Source organism: Rhizophagus irregularis, chromosome 12, assembly GCF_026210795.1.
Source record: "Rhizophagus irregularis chromosome 12, complete sequence".
NCBI classification, from domain to species: domain Eukaryota; kingdom Fungi; phylum Glomeromycota; class Glomeromycetes; order Glomerales; family Glomeraceae; genus Rhizophagus; species Rhizophagus irregularis.
In genome coordinates, this window is record NC_089440.1 from 2,536,353 (window position 1) to 2,561,844 (window position 25,492).

A 25,492-nucleotide genomic window follows, 5' to 3' on the forward strand; every position below is an offset into this window, starting at 1 on the left:
TGCTGGATTACGTACTGCTAATTCCTATAACTTTATCCCAAAAACGAATTAATGTGTGATTAGCCTATACACGTAATTTGAATGCGCTAACACAAGTAGGACAATAAAAATTTGCCGTTTATCTGAGGATCTGTAAATCCTAGATTCTAATCGCTCAATTTCCTTTTTCCTTTTTGATTCTTCTTAACGACGCCCTATCTTACGATCCGCAAAATCAGGGATATGTTGATTCAAACTGCGATGAGTGAAATAAAACATACTAGAACTTTCAGGAAAGTGTATGACGAAAAACAATGCAAAAATAATTCTCTTGGCCGGGGTTATTAATAGATTAATCCCCTGTCGCACTAGGTGTCACTCATGATCACCTTCATACTAAATTGCGAGTGATTAGCTGAGTTTCCCATGAAATAAATGGGTATCCCCTGGAGCGTGTCATTCATTAAATATTAACTATTTTAACTATTTTAATCTAAAATTAGTAATTTCCCGGCTATCTATATTCTATATGAGGCCGGGAAATAACTAAACGAAGATTCCCGGTCATTTATAAGGGGAACATTAGGGGTTTTTTCCCTTCGGGAAAAAACCCCTATTATTCCCAACTCCCCATGAAATAAGAATTTACTAATAGATCCTCCGGTTATACACAATCACATGATACAGTGGTGTCCCAGCGAGCGCAGCAACGACTCACAGTCATGTGAGCAGGGTTAGAAGATAACAAAATTGGAATCTTTGGTAACCACACAGACAGATACGATCAATGACGAAGAATAAAGATACAATTAGGAATTTAGAATATGAGATAACCACCAAGGAACGAACAATAAAGGAACACGAAGAAAAATTACGGCAAATTTAGAAAATCGGATTCGGGGTTAGAAGTTGATGTAACGGTTAAAGAACGAATAAAATTAGAGAAAGAAGAAGTTAGAATTCTTCGGAAAAGTCAAGGATCTAGGGAAGAAAAAGGAACAAGACACGAGTTTATCTCACAAAAATGTCAACGAGCGGTATATAAGCCATACGCACACGTGATGTAGATTCGAAAAAAAAAGAAACGCAGTGCGAAGTAATTATTTGCTTTATTACATATTTACACCTTAACATACTGTACATCTGTCAAATCAATGTATATTACCATTTCATTTCGCACTTCACATGAAATTATGAGGTGAAGATAAAAGATGGTTAATATGCAACAAAATATGATTAGAAAAAGATAATTTGTAATCAATTAGGAGTTCTTTTAAGATTGAGATCGGACTATACTTGATAGTTGTTCGTCTATACTTTCCACGCATATTCTCCAAATGTAATTCTTGGATGAGTGTTTCTGTTGTTTCGTTTCAACCAACTTAAACATTGCGTGATCCTCGATATCCACAACCTTAGAAGGATCACAGTTCGATTCAAAATACCTTTGGAGATATTTATGAGCTGGTTCTGGGGACCAATGGACGCGATCGGAAAAATCTTGTGATATTTGGTTAATTTCGCTCTGGGTGAACTCTGTGCACCCATGGAAACTCTCTTGTGTTAAATCGAAAATGCTCCAATAACCAAATCTATTATATATCAAGCAAAATTTAAAAACAAGTTAAAGCTTAGCAAATATTTAGAGCGTAATAAAACTAATATCATAATATCAAAACTTACGTTATAATTTTGCGTGTCTTGGAAATCTTGTTTGATATCTCGCAAACTTCTCTGAGATGCTTTGCCAAAAAATTATATTGCTTTGAAACCTATTAATATCATTGAATCAGTGCGCTAAAAATTAATTATAGATCTCAACTATAATAAGAAAGCTTACATCAACTTTCCTAAACTCGATTCACCAATGGATTCAACCAAATCATTTTCGTATGACTCATCAAATAAGACAGCGTTTCTTCTATTGATTCTTCCAATTAAGTCTTCCCACTCGCTCTTCTTCTTTTCTGTTCATTGTCCACTTCTTGTTTCATTTTTGATAGGTTCGCCTTATCATTATTCTGTGACTTCCTTTTTTTGCTTGTTCGTCCTCGTAACCACTCTGATACTTTTTGTGATGAATATATATTTCTCTCCATATGTTGGACTCTTTCGGCAGATCAATCATGGACAACTCTTTATGATTGACGAGCCTTCAAAAGTATCGACGTTTGATAGTTCTTCGCAAAATGAACGTACACTGACCGGGATTTTTTTATGTTTTGATAATTTCGAGCGAACTTTCCCAATCATTATAAACAGTGAGTCAAAGGTGGGATTACATTTTCGTTTCTAAACGAAAGTTGAGGTAATGTTTTAGTTTCCAATTCACTGCTTCAACTTTCTTAAAGTAATCTGCAACATTTAATTCTTAGGCGCTAAGTAGCTCGAATAAATATTCGATCTCAACGTAGCAGTCATCTATTCTAACGTTTGTTATAAAATTTATTTTTTGTGAAGTTTTGTTATAAAACTTATTTTTATTTATTTTATTTATTTTATTTCTAGAAGAGTAGTTATCGGTATCTATAACATTAATAGTATATATACATAAAGGAATACAGGGACTATTCAGGTTATTAGAATTGCGAATTTAATCCCACAAAGTAGACTAAGCAGTTATGCAAGACCTCACCCTTCGAACTAAACTATACTGGTAGGAAAACTACGCTACTACCAGCATTGTTATAAAACTTATAAAATTTTGTTTCAGATTATCTTTATATACGTCTCGGTCACGTGATTGTACGTAACTTTCCACCGATTAACACAAAAATTTAAATTTTACAGTACTATTTTAAACCCTGCGAGCGGTCAGTCTACTGCAAGAAATGTGTGGTTCTCGTGTCAGCCGATCTGTGGCGGCAATATATTCCCTTATATCCTTGAATACTTAGGAGAAACCGTACTTTATGTTGGCCACTCAGCGGCGGCGAAGTTATGAATCAGTGAATATCCGTTATCTCTTGGTAGCAGTCAGCTGATACGCCATTTCTGGAATTATATTCTGATTTATTAGTCTGTATGAGTGGGAGTGATATAGATAGACGAAAATTAAGTGGTGTAATTTATTTCGGAATTCTATTGTAGAGAAGTAATAGATGTAGAAATAAATTATCTGTAGAAATTATTCTGAGAGCAAAGAAATAACTTGATGCTGGGACTCGCATTAAATGGCCTAGAATCTGCATACTCTATCATACATTTCATTCGCTTATCTAACATTTTATATATCTGAAAAATTATTATTTCAATAAGTCATACCTTGACTCCTTGAGAAGCTAGATCCAACAGGGTTGCACACATATTTATTACATAAGTTTAGTTTTTTTTTAATTAGTTTATGACTAATTTTTAAAAAATATGTAATAGATTATTCCAACCTGAGATGAAATATTTCGAATCTATAAGAAGAATTCTTGAGATTAGCAGTGAGATAAAAGAAAATAAAACAAGACTTCCGATTCACACTTACCACCATAATTCCGTCATTTTCATTTTCATAATACCAGTATGATACTGCGCCAAACATCAAGAATTCAGCATGTGATAATTTTATTGTCAATATACTGCGCACTTATCTCAACATGTGACGAAAATCTGGTGACAGAAAAAACTACACTAGATGTCCGCTTTATCTTTAAGTATCTATAGAATTGGAAAAAAATGATTTGATTTTCTAGAATCAAGCCAAAATCAAATAAACTAACTTTGTTATTACTTTGCAGAATATATTCATTTGATTGATTGTTGATATTGGTTGATGTAATTGTGATAAGTTTAATATTTCTTTGGTTTCTTTTTGCTTTACTTGCACAAAACAGATAAAAGAATTCACTCTCACCTTTTTATATGATTTGTAGTACTAAGTTAAGGCTTAATTTTGGAATAAATCTGGGGAAAATTACATTATTATGATTTATTACAAAAATGGATACTTCTTAAAATTATAATAAACACCGAATCATGACTCTAGATCAACAAGGAGGTCTTTTTTGTTATTAATACATGCAAAAGCTTAAGTATATATAGGAAGTTTTTAGAATAAATTATATATATAGTATATAGTGCAATGACTTGTTCTGATCTATCACATATTTATTAGTTCTAGATTCCTGAATAAAAAACTGATTGAGAAATATTAGCATATAAATACCATTACATACTCTTCTCAATATATCTGATATATTAGATATTGATATATAAGTATATTGTACTTAATGTGCTTTTACTTTAATACAAATTTTATAATAATTGGAATATTAAATATAGTAATATATAGTAATATATAGTAATTAGTAATTAATATAGTATTAAATTAAATGATTATATAATATAGTGATTAGAAAATTATATAATTTTATATAACTTAGAATGATACAAAAAATTAGAGTTAATTAGATAGTTATCATATAGTACAATTAATTTTCTTTATAAGCATCTCCTATATAAAACTCCTCTTTTTAAGGTTTATATATATATATTTTTTTTTATGTTTTAGGAGACATCAGCACAACCGGCTCACCAAAGCTACGTGAAGGGAGCATTACAACACCAGTTGCAGTAATATACTCCTACCGTTGAGTAACAGATAACCAAGTAATCTACTCTAATTATTAGAAGTAACCAGATGTTCATCCCCCTACCCCTTATATACCACACTGGGAAGACGACTCAAGTTTATACCCACACAAGGATGGATCGTAGTGTAGCAGGGTTTCTAACGCAGTTATGCTACCCACTAGCGCCTGTCAGAAGTGAGCAACCACCCACGTACGGCAGATATAATGGAGCAGACATCTAGAAGTCCTTCCATGATGGTTAACTTAGAGGTACTGCAATATTAAGACTACTAATATGGTCTCATTCAAAGCCTACTACAGGCCGTGATTACCATACCAGCCCACCATAGTTGTAAATCCCCAGTAGTATAGCAGTGACTACCAGGACAGTAAGCTACTAAGGGTACTGAAATCACCCCTTTATTATAAGTACTTTATAGAAACCTTGAATTTTTAAACAATACCGAATTGATATAATAATGATGTCAAATAAATATCGTGGCGATATCGATTTGCAAATGATATCATTATGATATCGCAATGATATCATTTCAATATTAATTCAATATATCGAAATGATATCGTAAAGATATTTGTTTGAAAAAATATCAGATCGATATCATTTCGATATTGTTATAACAACAATGAATTTTTTGAAAAATGGGAAGTAAATACGATATTAATATGATATCGTTCCAACATTAATTCAATATCAATATGATATCGTAAAGATATCACTTTATAATTATCTAATCGACATCATAACGATATTGACGAAACATCAAATCGATATCATTTTGATATTGTTATAACAATAATGAAAAATAGAAAGTAAATACGATATTAATATGATATCATTTTGATATAACGAAACGATATCATTTTGATATTGTTATAACAATAATGATTTTTTTTAATAAATGCAATATCAATATAATATTATTTTAATATTAATTCAGTATCAAAATAATATCAAAATGATATTATCTATAAATATTGAATTTACCTTTAAAAATATCAAATCAATCAAATATCATTAAATTCAATTTTATAATATTTTAATAATTTGTAATCTAATTTAAAAGTTAATTTCAATAGATTTAAGTTACCAGTTATTTATTACAATAACAATTTTAATTACAGATAAAGTATACATTAGTTTAAATATTATATAACAGATAAAAAAAAATATCAATAAATCTATAATAAACTAATTCAATAAATTAGAATTATGAGTTAAATTGGTGATGTAAGTCAAAACATTATGCCTTAATACTCCAGAATCATGCTCATTCAACCCAAAGTTGAGGATTAACCGGGTACCTTGCTTTAGGTTCAGCGACACTGCCCAAGTTGGATGGGGTGTCACAGGTACGCTTTAAGAAGACTCGCTACGACTCTATTGCAAAAAGGATAAGTATATTCGAAAACACCAGACATAAATTCACCTCAGAAGTTTGGCGGGAAACCCCTGTAAATAACTGCAGTTTCATCATTACCAAAATCATTGAACTTAGGGATACAATGAAAAAGTTCATGAGAATGACGGCTTTAAAAAAAAAATACAAATATATTCTCAACTTTGACAATTCACCCTTATTCTTTGGCCTGGAATTCTCATATGACTGCATTATTGTTGTTTGTAATTTGATCCATTAAATCCACCATAAATTGCCTGGCAAAGTGAACTTTTATTAGACAACCATAGCTTCATCAACAAATGTTGCAATGTGTTTGGACGAATGACATCCTGTTTAATAAATTTTAAATGGGTAAACATGGACCTAAAACCCATTAAAGATAGGCTGCAAGAAGTGCAAAGCAACCTACTAACCCACGAGTGGGTCTAAGGGTTAGAGAATAAAATATACGCCAAACACACACAAGTTGGTATAGAGTTAAAGTCTTACAAACTAAAAATTATTTTTGCCACTTAATTCTCCAATAATCAATGTTATAAAAAAGTTACTTACAACTTAAGCCTACTTAATTATATATAAAACGACACTTCGAACAGACAGAGCTCATGATATATGAGAATATCGCATCATGCCTATTTTAACCCTTAATTAAAGGATTTTCATTGCGTTAATTATATAAGCTTTACGCCTATATAACATAAGCTTACACCTATATAATTCAAGTCCGCCTTTTCCTATAACACACTATGCACGACGGCAAACGGTATAGGAGGCAGACTCTACTTTCAGAAAGAAAGTTTTTTTTTTCAAAAAAAAAAGCGTACAAATAAAATAAATAGCGGTTAAATAAAATGGTAGTTGAATTGACTTTTTAGAAATTAATAGGTCTTATACGTGATCATTTAATATATGCGATCATTTAATATACGTGATCATTTAATCAGACAATTTTATAAATTTGGTATTATACGAACTTGATCAACCAATAATTGTTTAGGTAATGCACGGATGAGTTCTTTATAGGTGGATATTACTCAAAATAGAGCCAAATTAACTTTACACAGTTTATACAGATAATTGATTACTTAATGGTAATAACACAACAAGTTAAAGAAATTCAAATATGATTGAATCTCAACAGATATTTAAAACTTTTAAAACTTTTTGTGATTTTTCGATTGAAGCTAATTATTATTAAAATCTATATCATTAAAAGAATAATAATTAAATAAACTAAAAAGAAATACTCAATAAAACTCAATTTTATTTTTTTATTAAAATTTTATAAAATCATTTATTAATGATTCTTCTTCGTCATATAATTTTATAAGAACGCACCTAAATCTATAATTTAATTTTATTAATATATTATTATCAAAAGCGTAATGTGCGAAATAAATAAAATAATTTACTTGTTTTAGGGTATTTACTATATCACTTCCACTTCGGGAAGGGATAATTAAATTTTTAGTCATGGTATCCAACTCCTTTATACCAGATAAGTTTTTACCGTCCCAAGAAATGTGGACGGCTTCCTTAACAAACTCAACTAACGTATCAGTTCCTCCATTATTTGTTAATTCCAAAATATTGACAGCTGCGAGTTGACGGTTTAAAAGTTTTTGCATCACATTTTCATCAACGTATTCTTTAATTTCTTTTTGTGAAAGATTTCCAGTCGTACCCCTATAATTAATTAATTAATAATTATACAAATAGCACTATTTTGTTGACTATAAAACAATAAAATAAATAAATACCTGCTCTTTCTTATTTTTTTGTATTCCTCCACTAAATTTAGAATATTTTGGTTGAATTTATTTCGAAAGTCAATTAAAGATTTACGAGTTTTTTCTAAATAGCTTCTGGCTTCACTAGTATAAATTTTAAACTGAAAAATTTTCACAACCAAATCATCAAGTGCTTCACTACTCAGATTCCTCGCTCGTAAAAATAAGCACTTTACCGACTCATCCCAGAGTCGTATTTTATCCTAAAATATTATGAGATACGTTATTTAAAGATTTAGACATAATAAATATTACCATATTGTATTAATACTAACTTCAGTATTCTTTGAACTAACGACATAAGATGATTCATTCATCTCATTTGCTAATCGTAAAATGTCTGGATTTTTTAAAAGCCAGTTACATATATCTAATTTTGTACAAAACTGAAACAAATCCAGAACTGTTTTAATCGCGCCTAACTTGTCGTTATCATTATCATCATCTTCATCTTCTTCATCTTCTTCATCTTCATCTTCACTTTTATCCCTTACATCATCTTCTACTATTACTTCTTTTTCTATATAATATCAGATATATCATTTCAATTATTTCAATTAAAATTAATAGAATAATATCAAAGAGCTAAAGCCTATATAATTAATATTTACCTAATAATAATTGATTAGTTTCTTCGATATTCATTTCTCTCTTCTTTTTTGATAAAGTCCTTGGATTTTTTTTCGTTCCTATCATACATATTTTTGGTATTTTACTATTTATTTTCCTTACATATAAGCAAAAATATAATTATATTTACAAAAAGTTATATAAATACCTGTTTCAACTTCTACTTGATTATTATAAACTGCTTTACGTTTAGACATAATATAAATATTAGTGAAAAAAAATATAGAAAAATTCGATTAAGAAAAATAAGCGAAAAAAAAGTAAAATAAATATGTTTACCAAATTAAAGTTCTTTATATTAATTTTGAAACCGGACATTCTCATCTCGCGAGATCACACATTCACACAGTACATAATGTATGTATTCCAATTTTATACTGTAATCATAATTCTAAATTCTAATAACTGAGTTCTCGTACTCCATCTCCTATTTTTTGATCCAATGTCTCATTTTTGAAGAATATTACATAACAATGGAATTTATTATCTATTGTCAAAATATAAAATGACTATCATAAGATAAAAATAAATGTTATGAATTTCTGTTTAAAGAAATGAATGATGAAACAATAATGTTAAACTTTCTTTTACGATTAAGCACAGCCTTTTACAGCCACAATTGCTATATTATTCTGACACTGTATGACATATCAACTCGCATGGTCAAAGAAAAAATCAAAATTTAATGATATCGGTATTATTTATGTTTCACAATTAAACATAAGTAAGGGTTAATATTATAATATTAATATAATTGGCATGTACAAATGTAGTTAGATTATTATATCCAGCGAATTTAATCATTTTGAAACTCGTCAAACTCGAGTTGAATTCGAGTTTGAATTTGCGTTGATGAAATTGTTAATTTTTGTTAGATTTGACTTGATTAAATATGATTTAATTTTACAATTAGAAAAAATAAACTAAACGATTAAAATTGTAAATAAAAAATAGTATAATAAATTCATAATATCTAGTGAAATAAATTAGTTCGTGTGAACTCAAATTGAACTCGAGTTGAACTCATATTTGACGCGATTGAATTCGTTCGATGTTTTAGATAATAACTTATTATTTGTAATTGTCTGATATAAATATATTGCAAGGGTATCTTAATCTCATTGCCTGCATATATTATTTTTAATTTTTAAATAAAAAAGAAATTTATTTTTGCAGATATCTTAAACATATTACTTGCATATATTATTTTGAATGTTAACTAAAATAAACAGAATTTCAAACTAGAGAAAATATTTATAAGGGAAGTATACGTCTTTTTTTTTAAAAAAATAATCATTTCTCAACAAATTTTAAACATGCCTATAGAATGGACCCGTGCGGCTACTGACCATTTGATAAGACAAAAAAGGTAAAATAAAATATCTTTCTAGATGTCTTCTTTCTTTTATGTTACTTACATTATTCTTTTATCTAATAATTCAATAAATAACAATAATGTAAAGACGTGGTAATGAGCGCTACCACGATATGGATGGTAGAAGTAGGGTCTCCTTCTGGGAAACAACCGCAAGACGACTCTACCAGGACCTACAATTTAGTTGCTCTGCAAGACAGTGTGAGCAACGATTCCGAAATTTAATTCAGAATTTCAATGTTAGTAAAGCAATAATAAAATAAAGATAATAAAAAAAAATGTATTAACTGTATTGATATTTTTAGGATTTTGTTGAGTGGAGAAATGAAGGAAGTAGAGGTCGCTGGACCAGAACAGGCCAGCGTTACTATCGGTCTTTCAGAAGCAGATTCTGGAAGCAGCCCGGTAATTATTAGAGATCTTTTAATTAATTCTTATATTTATTTATATTAAATTTATTTTATTTACATTATTAGAAACGTGGCATAGTAGGAGACGCCAACGTAACAGGAGGCACCTACGGCGACTTTGAGCTTGAGATTTAATTTATATTTTTTTTTATTTTATATTTTTTTTATTTTATATTTTTTATTTTTATGTTTTATTTTTATGTTTTATTTTTATATATTTTAATTTTATATTTTTTAATTTTATATTTTAATTTTATATTTTTATATTTTAATTTTATATTTTTATATTTTTATATATTTTATTTTTAATTTTATAATTTTTATATTTTCCCTTTCCCTTTCGTCTTCTCCCTTCCCTTCGTCTTTTTCTTTCCCCTTTTCATTTTTTTTTTCTCTTTCGTTTCCCCCTTCCCCTTCGTCTTTTTCTTTTCCCTTTCCCTTTCCCTTTCGTTTCCCCCTTCCCGATCAATGTTGCTGCACCTCAACGTGGTGATCAGGTGACAACAAGTTTTTTTAAATGACTTGGCAACAAATTGTGGCTGTGATAAATTATATTACCTAATTTGACGCATTTGAATCATATAGTCATTATCATTAAAATAAAGTAAATAATTTTTTATGAAAGGTGCTGTACAGTTTAATTTTCATAAATTCCATAAAGTTCTTGCTAAATTGATTTTTTAATTTAAATTGAATAATTGAATAAAGTTTTTTAATTATAAGACGACGATATACTTATTCTAATTCTATAAAACCATTTCGAATTCACAATCGGTTTTCTCATGACAGTTGTAATGAGGCATTACCTGATAATGTTTTCAATAACGTATTATCCGAAGATGTTAACATGGAAGACATTAATCATGGGGATAATGATAATAATGAGTTGATATTATTGGAAGATGGTGTGGTTACCGAATCATCAGATGATGATAATGAAGAGGAAAGTAGTGGCGAAGAGGAAGATAATAACGACAAAGAGGAAGGTAGTAGTTATGAAGAGGAAGGTAGTAGTTATGAAGAGGAAGGTAACAATAATGAAAAGGAAGGTAATAACAACGAAGATGACTGTAACAATGATGAAGAGGAACATAATTACGACGAAGAGAAGGGTGATGGCAACGAAGAGGAAGCAATACATTAAATTGTCGAAGTTTTGGATGAAGATAAGATACCATCCTGTGATGGCGAATTTGCTCCTTACTTTGATAATTATACAACTACAGCACTGTTCTGTTGGCTTCAAAAACATAATGTTTCTACAAAAGCATATGAAGATCTTGTTGATATCATTCACAATCCTCAATTCGAACCTACTCATGTAGTAAAAAATATCTGTAGATTCCAATCATGGAGAAAACGTCTTCCTTTCCTACCAATAATAACAAATCCTATTCAAATTTTACCAAAAAAAACTCTGTCAACTTCGTGAGGTTCGAAGCTTTCATATCAACTCTCAATTAGTGATATTATATGGCGTGTTCTCAACAATCCAATGCTGATGAAGCATATGTATATCGGATCCGGTGTTAATTCTGAAACAAAATCAGAATATTGGCATGGAACTTTATGGGGAGAATCACCACTTTTTGGACAACATGAAATAATAATATCAGAAGGTAATAGGACAATATACTTTGATATAATTATGATTTGTTAACATTAAAATATTTATTTTAATAAAATAGTAATATATCAGTCTGGTGATTTTGTCTACTATCATGATAATGGTCTTCAAAAACTTGGAAAGTTGAGAGCAATTCTGAAAGATGAAAATGGAAACTATGAGTTACGAGTTCAACTAATTTTAAATTATGATGATTTACCTGGAAATCTAAAAGGGCTATCAAGACGACGTCGTTCTCTAACTGGGGAAGTATAGTTTCAGGATGAACCATTTATAACCATAATGACCTCTCAAATTTTAGAGAAAGTAACTATAATGACGACGTATCAACACCAAATTATTCCAGAAGGTTCATTACGAATTACTGAAATAATTTATAAATCTAATGACCGTTGGCACATTCGTGATGCAAAGCTTTCATACCAACATCCTTCAGATTACATTTCTGTCAGAAATCTACCATTGTCTATGCCAGTTTATAAGCTGTTTTTAGATCTTTACTATGATGATTTTGGTACATTTAGAAATGTATACCATTCCTTAGGTGACGTCTATATACAGTTTGGTAACATGCCAACGCATCAAAGAAAGCTAATCAAGAACCATTTTGTTCTTGGATTTATTCCATTTGGCGGAAATTTTAATGAGTTTATAGTACCATTTGTTTCAGAAATAAAAAAATTTGAGAAAGGAAAGATTATGACCGTTCAAGGACAAGATGCATGGATAATTGCTGGGTTGGGCCTTGTTACAGCAAATCTACCTCAAGGTAATGATATGGCAGGAGTACTGAGGTATTTTTCAATTTAATTATTAATCTTAATAATATATTTTCGTAACAACTATTAAAATGATTTAAATTTAAAAATCAATTTAGACATAATGCAAATAAAAGTTGCCGTACTTGTACAACTAAAAAGGAATCATTGAGTACCTATAATCAGGATAGTGTGACAACATTACGTTATCATCATATCACAGATGAAGAAATTTCAAAAATTTCTCAAGAATCTGTAAGTTCAAAAAGAGGACAACTTTGTACAGAATATGGTTTAAGATCATTACCTAGTATTTTGGATAAATTAAAACGTGAGAGATATTTACAGATGCCACAGGATATTTATCATGCCACCGCAGGAAAGATTGGACGGCTACTAAAACTAACCTGTGAATTATTTTCACAAGAAGGAGAGGATGATTTTGTTAAAATTTGGAAAAATTTTGAAATTCCAAAAAAGTGGTCTCGTCTACCAAATCCAATTAGTCATTACAATAGCTTTATGATGTCTGATCTTCTTAGACTAGCTATGATTATGCCATTTTTATTAAATCGATTTTTAAAGGAATCAAGCCTCAAAAATAATGAAGCAGCCACTATTCGACAAAGGATTGATGTGGCTCGAATTAGCTTAGTGCTTAAAAGCTATTATATCTTGTTGGGTACAAGTTGCAAAGACTATGAAAGCAGTTTTTAATAAGGAATTTACGTTAGATAGCTATGAGGAATTACAGCTATGTCTTAAAGAAGAGTTTTTAATTCTTCCAAAGGTATAATTATAAATTTGAAATTCAGAACATGGAATAATTCAATAATTAACAATATTTTGTTTTTTTATAGGTTTTTGCAAGTTTTGTTAACTTACCAAATATACATATTAATATGCATCTTTTGATGCATGCTAAAACTTTTGGTACACTTGTCAACTCTCAGGTTGGTATAAAAGAGATGGTTCATCGTATCTTTAAAGGAATGGTACCAAAAACTAATTGCAAAACTATAGACCTGGATTTATTAAAACGTTATAATACTTTATTTGCAATTCGACATTTAGCAGATGGAGGTATAGATCCAAGATTAAATAGATCTTGTACTGGGTTCGCAAGTTCAAATTTTGATCAATTATTTTCGAATTGGTATGTTACAGAAGATAAATATTTAATTGAGGAACAAATTCAAAATGATGACGTAAAAGGTAAGATAGCAAAATATTATAGTACTTCATATTTATTTTTTTACATATGCATAATATTTACTAATCTTTTAATTTAGTTATTTCACCAGTAAATTTTATTTCCAATATTTCCTTAAAAAAAAGAATGTCAAAGCAGGAACATGATAAACTTCTCTTGACTTTGCATAATTTTAAAATTGAATTGTTTTTATCTTATGTGGATATGAAGTTTGAGGCGGCACTTATAAATTCTTCAATTAGTTGGTACAAATTAGCATCATATACAATTGAAGAAAAAAATGGTATTCTTTCAAAAGTTTACCTACATCTCGGTGATTTTATCACAATTTATGAAGAAGATCATGAAGAATCTTATGCAATAATCAAAGGTATTTTTCAACATAAGGGTAATAATAACAAATATTATGCATTTATTGTTGTAGATTGGTTTGAAGATACTATGGTTGAACATTCAGTATTAAAATGTCCACTTTACCGTCTTCAAGCAACAGGAGATAAATGGAGACGTATTTTTCCAATTACTGTAATAGATAATGTTCAAAAAGTACACTTTATTCATAATTGTAATTCAGAAAGGTGCCAACTACCAAATCATGATACTACAAATAGAATTTGGATAAAAAATAATTTTTATTTTACAGCCATATAATTATATTAATTATATAAATATAATAAAATAATTATTTAATTTGTATCGTATAAAATTTTGGTTAAAATTAACCAATAAAATCATATGCATGATGTAATAATAAATTAAAATTAACCAATTAAAATCACTTTAATTACATGCATGTGATATCTAAAAATAGCTAAAATTCACGTTTATTAATGAGATTTTTTTTGTTTATTTTCAAAAATACACTTTTCTCTTGTCTTTTATATTAACACTTTACGGTATTTTGTTCGTCTCTTCTTTTCTCTTTTTAAAGTATACTTTAATTATCTTTTTACAATATTAACAATACTTTGGGACATTTTATTTTATATATTCAACATAGTAAAACACCCACATACGAAAAGCAAGAATAAAAAAAGAATAAAGAAAAGAAAATGTACCCACCACTCACATACGAAAGAAAAGAATAAAAGAAAGGAAAAATGTACCCACTTAAGTACATACAAAAAAGAAAAAAGCCGTTTTTTAAATAAATAGTGGAGCTGTTAAGCAAGGTATGAAAATAGGATATACGCGTATTTTTCATATTTTTTTTACAATATGTTGTGGTTTGAGTATTTTTTTGTTAGACTGTGGTATAAATGTGAATATATTTTTCAACGGCCATGTATCTATTGCTTGTTAAATATATTTGCAATTTCTTGGTATTACAATATGAAGTGTGAATATATTTTTCAATGGCCATGTATTTATTGCTTGTTAAATATATTTGCAATTTCTTTTGTAATATTTGCTTTAGCCTGGAAGAAAATGTTGTAAAATAGGGCTGGATATTTATGGCATTTTCCGCCTTCCAATTACTTTATCCGGGGGTAGCCTGACAATTTGTCGTTGTCCGTCAGTCGTAGCAACCAGCATTTTTTTACAATATTATGATTTTAAGAAACAAAACACTCTCAAAAAATTTAAAGAAAGAACTAACTTAAAAATATTATCATTTTTATTATTCTTTACAAAATTCCAGAATTACCTGCTCTAACTATTATCCCAAGGTTATGGATTAAATTTTAAATATATTTTACAAAGAATATATTTTATTAATCATGATTGTTTTTTATATATATATATATATTTTTTAAAATTGAAAATGACGTATCCATCCACTCACATACGAAAAGAAAAGAATAAAAAAGAGAAGAAAAGAATAAAAAAGAGAAGAAAAGAATAAAAAAAAAGGAAGAAAAGAAACGTATTCCACTCACCCATAATAATCCACTAATAAAAAATTATTATCATTAATGTATAATAAATAATAAACATATATTACAATAAAAATATTTTTGTGATGTTAATTCAGTGTTGATATAATATCATTACGATGTAGTTACGATATTAAATAAATGTAAAACATTTTTTGTAATATTAATTCGATATTAATATGATATTATTATGATGTAGTTACAATATCAAATAAAATTGTAATATTAATTCAATGTTAATACGATATCACTACGATGTGGCTACGATATCAAACAGATGTAAAATATTTTTGCAATATTAATTCGATGTTAATATGATATCACTACGACATGGTTACGATATCAAATAAAATGTCAAATATTTTGTAATATTAATTCAATGTTAATACGACATCACTACGATGTGGTTACGATATCAAATAGATGTAAAATATTTTTGCAATATTAATTCGATGTTAATATGATATCACTACGATGTGGTTACGATATCAAATAAAATGTCAAATATTTTGTAATATTAATTCAATGTTAATACAATATCACTACGACATGGTTACGATATCAAATAAAATGTCAAATATTTTGTAATATTAATTCAATGTTAATATGACATCACTATGATGTGGTTACGATATCAAATAAATGTCAAATATTTTTGTAATATTAATTCAATGTTAATACGACATCACTACGATGTGGTTACGTGATAATATTTACATCGCATAATGATCGCAGCGATATCGCAGAGATATCAAACTAATCAATATTGAATAAATACAGTTACGACTAACTTAACAATGTTGAATCTATTTTTTATCAAAATATCGTAATGATATCGTAATGATATCATTGCGATATCCAATCAATATCGATTGTAAACTCCAAGTTTCAGCAAAGTAACCAACTCAGTTACCCAGGGATCACCCACCAATACGTCAAATTTACTGAGGAATCGAACCTCACCTTAGAACCTTATATACCTGTAAGTCTACGAACGTCTCCAATCATCCTAAACCTATTAGAAGGTAAACTACTGCTAAGACATTGCACTTGAGACTTTACCATCTATGAGGACCATCTAGCATAGTAAACCCTACAGTAAAGTTTACTACACCTTTAGTGGTATCATAGAGTGATCACCAAGATAAAAGCTCACCCAAATGGTATGCAAGCAGTGACCATCCAGACAGGACAATAGGCTTCCCAATGGCCTCATAGGGAACGCTAGGAGGATATCATGACCCTTTGTTGAAATATGCTGCCGACCGGTACATACTAATTTACCATGATGCAGTCCAACTTACACTAACCCTGTACCTTCACACTATTGGTAGTAGTGTCTGCAGTAAAATTCTTTTAATTTCTGTGATCAGCAGAATCGAACCTGCGACCTCACCATACTCAGGCTTCACAAGGGGACTCACAGACTAACCAATGAGCCAAGGGTGATCAACCCTCTAGGTTTGTATTTTTTATTTCCAATTTTTTTTATATATAAAATATTACTTTTATAATTATTTTATTAGTTATAAATATAATTATATTAATTGTTAGTCTTGTATTATATAAAATTCTTCTTGCATAAACATATAAATCATATAATTTGACGAAATAACCAATAAGATACATATTATGTAGTTTGCATTCTGAACTTAGTAGTAGAGAATGTTTTCATTTTCACAAATAATTTTAAGTATATTTTATATTTACAAATTTATATATTGCAAATTAATTATATTCATATTTTTAACCACATTTTTATTTACTTTAAAATAAATTTATAATTATATAAAACACAATAAATTATCAATATATTTCAAATTAAAAATTTACAAAATCATATGATTGAATTAATGTTGATTTTTAATTAGAAAAATTAATGGTTTATAACATTTATAACATAATATATATTTAAAAAATATATATAAAACACGTAAATTTATTCTGCAATATAATATTTAATACATGATATTTAGTATATAATATTTATAATATTTAATATGATATTTAATACATGATATTTAGTATTTAAAAAAATATCAATAATAGATATAGATATTTATTCTAATTTATGATAAATTTGCTATGATAAATTACCCTTTCCTTTAAACTTAGAAATTAAATCACAATTAAATAACTATTTAAATTGATTAATATTTATTAAAATTTCTAATTGTTAATTTATATCAGTTAAATATAATGGCTTTTTTAGAGAATTTTATTGATTTTTATAAAATACTAAAAAAATAAATTAGATAAATTAATAAGTTATAAAATAAAATAGATTAATTACCTTCTTTTGTAATTTTAAAATTATTGTTTTCTTTTCCCATTACTTATTTATTATATGAATTTTGACCATTTAATATTTCTGGTACTTTTAATTTATCTAATAAATAAAAATTAAATATTTAATATATTTAGTTAAAACAATAAGTAATTATAATAATTGAATAAATTCTATATACTTAAAGTTAATTTTCCATGAATTTTTTCTATAAATTTTCCAATAATCTCATTTTTTTTTATCATTAGAAATAAGATGTATGATAATAATCTAGCATTTGAGAAAGTAATTTCATTTCTTCTTTAGGAATGTCTATTAATCTTCTAAATCTTATATGTTTTAATTTATACAGTATTTATACCAAATTCCCATTTTCAAAGCTAAAATAATAAAGTATATTAATTCTTTATTAATATTTATAAATATTACTATTAAAATATATTATCAAATTTTCTTCAACTTCCAAGGTAAAAATTAGAATCTGTATTATAGAAATATAATGATAAATATTTATCAAATCTAGCGAATCTGCTTCTTTAGTTTTACTTTTTTTATTTTTAGACAAATATCTAATTTTTCCATCAACAACTTTTTTTATAGCTTTAAAACAAGAATTATTATATAAGTTAATATTTTTAATTTTTGATTTTTTTTAAAAAAAATGGTTAATAGTTGTAAAAAGAAGTTCTAATAATAGAATTAATAGAATAATTGGCACCATTTTTTTTCTTTATATTAGTAAAAAAAGAGCATAATTGTTTAATTAAATCTTATTTAGATTTCACTTTCTAAATTTTTCCTATATATGGGGTCTTTGCAATAGAAAGGTACGAAACTCAAAAAAAATTTTAATTTTACTTTATATGCTAATTATGTTTTTTTTTACTGAAATAAATGCAAATTTAATATTAATTCAATTTTTGATATTTTTTGAGTTTCGTACCTTTCTATTGCAAAAACTCTATATAACAAACTGTTCTTCTTAAAACTTTTAATAAATTTATCTAAATATCTGTTATTTTAACTGTATTTTTTACTTTTAAAAATTCATAATAAAAGTCAACTTTGTCTTTACTGCTAGAGTAATAATAGTCTCTTCTAATTTTTTTTTAAAAAAAAATAATACAAAATATTATTATAAAGAAAAAAAAATAAAGCAAATAATATTAATAAATGAATAATATTTTATATTACAGAAACTTAATTTTCTTAATATGTAGTACTGTAACTGCATATTTATAATATTTTTACTATGCAGTTACTATTGCACTATATAGTTAGTACTGTATGATTATAATGTAGTTACAATACAGTTACTGAAACTGGTTTCTGTAATGTATTATTTGAACTTAATTATGGCATTTTATTTGAATATAAGTGAAAAAAATAAATAAAAAAAAGATAAAAAAATGCATCATGTTAAACTGAAAATAATTTAATAATATTATATTTATAAATAGAAAGAGGAAAAATATTTTAAAAAAGACTAAAAAAACATGTTAAACCAAAAATAATTTAATATAGTATGATCATCAGTGGTTGTAGAATAATACAGTTATTTAATAGAGAGGTTAGAATATCACTAAACTTTAAAGCAGTTCAGATGATATTTTAACCCTCCTATCAAATAACTAATATATATCAATTATCAATTATGTTACATAATATATCAATTACTAATTAAAAAATTGTACTGCAAAAATAATCTGTATAAAGTTACAAATATTTCAAAAAGTAAAAACTTTACAAATCTTAGTAAACTTTTATTTTATAGGATTTTGCCTACTTATTTTAGCTTTTTATTTATTTATTTATTTTATTTGCAATGCATTTGATAGTTTACTAAAATCATTATTAGAAAAAATTACATAAGTAACTAAAACTCTAAACTATCATCTAATATTATTAACTACCAAACCACTCGTTATACTGAAAAACACCTTACGTGTATATTGTCAGGTGATACGTTTTGCTCAGAAGGTAAGGAATATTTAGAATATTTTATCTTAGCATAAATGCCTCTCTTTTTTTACAAGGCAATTACAGGACCCACTTAACTTTTTATTTAACAAAATAATATTAATTTAAAAAGTTTATATTAAGCTAATTTTTCCTACTTTTAAGATTTCAACTCTAAGATGCAAGTTTGTACATTTTGTATAAAAACTAAATTTTATTTTAAATACTTAAACATAGTAATTTTTTACAAGAAATCATAAAAAAAAGGTTAGTTTAATAAAATTATTAATAAATCCATAATTTTTATTTTTTTTATTTAGTTTATTTATATTAATATTACCAAAAATTATATATATAAGTTTAATTTTAATAGCATAAAAAGAATATTTGATACTGTAATCAAATAATAAATAAGTATTTTTATTTTATAAAATAGTAGATCTAAAAATAATACAAAAATTGTTAAAACAAATAATTAGGAAAATTATTTTAGATTTTAAAATATTGATCTGAAAATATAGGAATGAATTACAATTAGCAATAAAGACAAAAAAAAGAAGTCAAAGTCGAATAGTAAAAAGTGTGATGAGAAGCACATTATAATAGAATAGTTAAGTAAAACTAATTGGAATAAATGGAATGATTTAGCATTTCATTAGAAAGGTCATTGGGCAAATTTTTAGGTAGATCTTGACAGTCTTCTAAAATTTTGGTTGTATCATTATTTATAATAGTGATATAAGCATCTAGATGACAGGTTGACTTTTTCTTTGGAGAAGTAGGTTTTTTTCATAATACTTAATTCTTATATATATTATGTTTTTCTTATTTTTATAAGTTTAGTATATGTTAGTGCTCTACACGACCTAAGTGGCTCATGAATAGCTCGGCTTTTCAAGTTGCTGTCCGCCAACCAATAATTAAATTGGCTTGGCCATGGACGGAAGCGTTTAAGAGCTGAGCCAGATTATTAGGTCAGCTCAAAAGCTCGAAACTCAACAGATTTGGCTCAAAAAGCTCGAGCTGGCTCACGAGCCAAATGAGCTATTATACAAAAAATGTTGCGAAATGTTTTTATATAATAATGCATGCATAAACGAAACGTTTTCGCAACTTTTTTTCATTGTTTATTAAAAAACGTTGCGAAAATGTTTATTTAAGTTTTTACATGTAAAATTGAAAAAAAAAATGCCGGAACTAATGATTCTAGCGTTTTTACATGTAAAATTGAAAAAAAATGCCAGAACTAATAGTTTCGGCATTTTTACATGTAAAATTGAAAAAAAACACCGGAACTAATAATTCCGGCGTTTTTACATGTAAAATTGAAAAAAAAACGCCAGAACTAATAGTTTCGGCATTTTTACATGTAAAATCAAAAAGAAGCTACCGGAACTGATAATTCTGGCGTTTTTACATGTAAAATCGAAAAAAAATGCCGGAACTAATGATTCCGGCATTTTTACATGTAAAATTGAAAAAAAAACGCCGGAACTAATAGTTTCGGCATTTTTACTGTAAAATCAAAAAGAAAAATGCCGGAACTAATTATTCCAGCGTTTTTACATGTACAATCGAAAAAAAAATGCCGAAACTATCTGTTTCGGCGTTTTTACATGTAAAATTAAAAGAAATACGCCAAAACTATCAGTTTCGGCATTTTTACATGTAAAACCAAAAAGAAATATGCCGGAACTAATTATTTCAGCGTTTTTACATGTAAAATCGAAAAAAACGCCAAAACTATCAGTTTCGGCGTTTTTACATGTAAAACCAAAAGGAAATACGCCGGAACCAATTATTCCAGCGCTTTTACATGTAAAATCAAAAAAAATGCTGAAACTATCAATTTCGGCGTTTTTTTACATGTAAAATCAAAAACGCCAGAAACTATCAGGTTTTCAGGCGGTTTTTAAATGTAAAACCAAAAGGAAAAATACTTGTCAGGAACCATTATTCCAGCGCTTTTACATGTAAAATCGAAAAAAAGTGCTGAAACTATCAGTTTTGGCGTTTTTACATGTAAAATCAAAAGGAAAAATGCCAAAACAAATAGTTTCAGCGTTTTATATAAATATAAAAGTAAAAAACGTTTCGCAACGTTTTTTTTAATAATTTAAAGTAAAAACATTGCGAAAACATTTTTATGATAAAGCTCGAGCCAGCTCGAGTCCAGCTTGGCCTGCCTAAGCCAAGGATTTTCATGGCTCAGCTTGGCTTCGAACTGAGCTGAGCCAAGATTTTACGGCTCAGCTCATTTCAGGCTTGGCTTGGCACTGATCTTCAAGCCAAGCTAAGCCAGAACTGTAGCTTCATCGAGCTACTCACGTAAAGCAGCTAGTATATGTAAGTAGGTGTAGTTATATTAAGATAAGATCACATCTATAGAAATTAATAAAAAAAAATAAAATAAAATAAAATAAATAAGTATTTTTCAAACTTAAAATTTTTTATATATTGAATAAAATGTGAAAGTTATTTCTAATAAAAGTTTTTTAATATTTGTCTAGCTAATATTAATAAAAATTAACACATAAAGGCTTTAAAGTATTTTGAATTTATGTAAAATTTCAGTACGTATATATTATTATATAAAACAGAACAAAAAATTACCATTATACAAATTTTTATAGTAAAAACTTTTTATGCTGATCTGTAATATTTCTGTGTTTGATATAGTATATATTTAGTATTTATTAGATATATATCTTAAATTATATATAATAATTATATTATTTATCATCTCTAAACTGATTAATATTTTTTTATAATTCTAATTAAAATTATAATTTTAGCTAAAATTAAGATTTTATTTTAAGATTTTTATATTTCAGCTAAAATTACCATTTCAAATCTAAAAATTATAATAATTCCTGAATTTTACAAATTAATAACTTTTAATTTAAATACTGCTTTTTATTAGATATTCTGTATATATTAATTTCTGCTAAAGAATGATGTTCAGAAAATGCTATAATTTGCTATATATTAATATTTTAATTATTTAAATTCTAAATAGCAGATTTTTTTGTAGAATGATTTAAAAATTTTTTTTATTGATAATATCAATTTCAGTTTTAGTAACCAGTATTTGATTTAGTTTATTCTGACTAAGATGAAGAGAAAATACTATAGGTTTTCATTAATTTCTAAAATTAAATGAGTAATTAATTATAGAATAAAATCAGACTAAAATAATATCAATCACCGCGCATGTAATATGCAAATCATTTTTATATTAAAAAAAATTCATGTAACCATATTTGAGTCACTTCATTTTATGATAAACCGTCAATTTTAATATGTAACTCCCATACAAATTAAGTAATTTGATAGAACATCATGTGCTTTACTAGTCTCTGAAGTTAATTTTCCATTTTTGAAATTTTTTTTTTTCTCTTCGCATGTACAAGAAGTTTACGTTAAAAAATGAACTTTTTTTGAGATCCTTTTAAAAGTTTGGACAAATATATAGTTTTAATAGCAAAAATATATGTAATTTTGCAAGAGAAAAAAGATTTTCTAAGGGTTTAATGGTAGTTATTCAGGTAGTTTTTGTATAAACACAAAAAAATTGATTTTTTAATAAAAAAAAGAATTTTTACTTCAATAAATTTTAATGAGAATCCTTTAACTAATAATAAATATTTTATTTTTAGGTGTAACTTTTCAAAAGAAACAGCTTTTATTAAGTTAATAAGGTCGGTCACCCAATAAGAATTTTGTTTATTATTGAATTTATCAAATTTTCTCTATTTTTTAATATGAAATAATAATAAAATTTTATTTATTATAGGAAAAAAAGAAGGGAAGAGTATTATTAGATTTATTTTTGAATAATATATTTGTTTTAAATTAAAAAAAAACTACAAAATTTTCATTATTTTTAGTAAATCCACTTTTGTCCAATCATGTTTTAATATTAGATTCCTATTTATTTCATCACGAAATTTTTTTATTTTAATATTCAAATTGTTTTTTAAATTAGAAAATAGTTTGTTTTGTAATTAAAACCATTGAAATAATAAAGAATTTATAATACTATATTACTATTATACAAATATAATGAAAAAAAGGGAAATTTTTCTTTATAGATTCTGGGTTTATTTGAAAATTTATTTGAGTTAATATTTTTTTTAGCTTTTTTTTTTGTTATAAAATTATATAAAATACTTTCTGTCTTAATTTGGAGTTTAAATTATTTACTATATTTGACAAATTTCAAGTTTTTCTCATTATTCCTTATTTTTAGCAAATAAAATGTATCAACTTCTAGTTAAGATCCACCTTAAAAAACAAAAAGTATTTGAAGAAATTTTTCAACACACTCTTAGATGTTGTCAAGAAGTATTATTTTCTATATTTAGTTTGAAAGTTATTTTATATAAATGTGATGTTACATTTGAACTGCATTTTTCAATTTTTATAAAATTTAGGCCGGCATTATAAAATTGGCCGGAATTAAGCAAAATTTGGCCAGAATTATGGATTCGAAAATCATCAATTTTAACCAATAAAATTTATTTTAGCCGATTTTGATCTACATACATAAGTCTATATAATTAATAACTATACGGCACCATAATTTTTAATATGGCTATCATAATAAGAAAAATTTGCCCTTAAATTTTATTACATGCGTAGTGATTGATATACAATAAAAAGATTACTTTTTATATCATTAATAGGCTATAATTCCTATAAATAAAAGTTGGGTTTTACATTTTCAGGTTCATAAATATAAATATTTTGATATGTCATGGTAATTATAAATAGAATAATTTTAATATTATTTTGTAGTTTTAATCAGTATTTATTAAACTAGAAAACGAAAACCGTTATAAATTTGAAGTGAAATATTATAATAAATAAAGATATTAACATATATTAAGAATGGTAGCGATATTCTTTTAATTAACAGCATAATGCCTTAGAATTCTGAAACACATAATTGATCATTTTTTATAGTACGTAAACATATAAAATCCTTTGTATTTACTCCAGACAATTTATATTAAAATATTTTAAATATATTAATTATCATATATATAATATAAAAATCATTTTTATATTAAAAAAAAATTGGGTAAAATCATATTTAAGTACTTTATTTTATAATAAACTATTAATTTTAATATGTAGTTTTTATATAAATTAAATAATTTAATAAATATTATATACTTTACTAATCTTTAAAATTATATTTTCATTTTTAAATATTTTTTTTTCTTTTTATATATATAAAAAGCTTACTAATATATATTGGTTAATATTAATTTTATGAGAAGTCTTATTCTTTACTTTCAAATAAGATTTTTTTTAATTTATTATAATATTTAATTATATATATAATATTAATTTAACTAATAAAAAATATTTAATTTTATATTATATACTCTTATTTTCTAAAATATTAGCTAATATATGTTATAATAGCCTTTTAAAAATGAACTTATTTTAAGATTTTTTTAAAAGTTTGAATAAATATATAGTTTTAACAGTAAAATATATGTAATTTGTAAAAGAAAAAAGATTTTCAAGGGTTTAATGGTAGTTAGTTATTTAGGTAGTTTTTATATAAATACACAAAAATTGATTTTTTAA

The 25,492-nt window shown here is 26.3% G+C and overlaps 5 protein-coding genes across 5 annotated transcripts; 3 read left to right on the forward strand and 2 right to left on the reverse strand.

The window, feature by feature from the left end:
- Positions 1-1,252: 1,252 nt before the first annotated feature.
- OCT59_004078 (uncharacterized protein) lies at positions 1,253-2,232 on the reverse strand (the record flags this gene model as incomplete). Its single annotated transcript, XM_066148051.1, has 4 exons — positions 1,253-1,571; positions 1,663-1,751; positions 1,820-1,829; positions 2,129-2,232. 4 exons carry the CDS (start codon positions 2,230-2,232, stop codon positions 1,253-1,255), a joined length of 522 nt encoding a protein of 173 aa, XP_065996690.1.
- A 5,068-nt stretch (positions 2,233-7,300) lies between these two features.
- OCT59_004079 (uncharacterized protein) lies at positions 7,301-8,579 on the reverse strand (the record flags this gene model as incomplete). The annotated part of the gene is made up of 6 exons (XM_066148052.1): positions 7,301-7,306; positions 7,375-7,648; positions 7,723-7,955; positions 8,028-8,272; positions 8,364-8,441; positions 8,531-8,579. 6 exons carry the CDS (start codon positions 8,577-8,579, stop codon positions 7,301-7,303), a joined length of 885 nt encoding a protein of 294 aa, XP_065996691.1.
- Positions 8,580-9,698: 1,119 nt separating this feature from the next.
- Positions 9,699-10,302, forward strand: OCT59_004080 (uncharacterized protein; the record flags this gene model as incomplete). Its single annotated transcript, XM_066148053.1, has 3 exons — positions 9,699-9,751; positions 10,063-10,162; positions 10,234-10,302. The coding sequence occupies 3 exons, from the start codon at positions 9,699-9,701 to the stop codon at positions 10,300-10,302; spliced, it is 222 nt and encodes a 73-aa protein (XP_065996692.1).
- A 712-nt stretch (positions 10,303-11,014) lies between these two features.
- On the forward strand, positions 11,015-11,311 carry OCT59_004081 (uncharacterized protein; the record flags this gene model as incomplete). Its single annotated transcript, XM_066148054.1, has 1 exon — positions 11,015-11,311. One exon carries the CDS (start codon positions 11,015-11,017, stop codon positions 11,309-11,311), a length of 297 nt encoding a protein of 98 aa, XP_065996693.1.
- Positions 11,312-12,493: 1,182 nt separating this feature from the next.
- OCT59_004082 (uncharacterized protein) lies at positions 12,494-13,269 on the forward strand (the record flags this gene model as incomplete). Its single annotated transcript, XM_066148055.1, has 2 exons — positions 12,494-12,588; positions 12,672-13,269. The coding sequence occupies 2 exons, from the start codon at positions 12,494-12,496 to the stop codon at positions 13,267-13,269; spliced, it is 693 nt and encodes a 230-aa protein (XP_065996694.1).
- Positions 13,270-25,492: the final 12,223 nt, after the last annotated feature.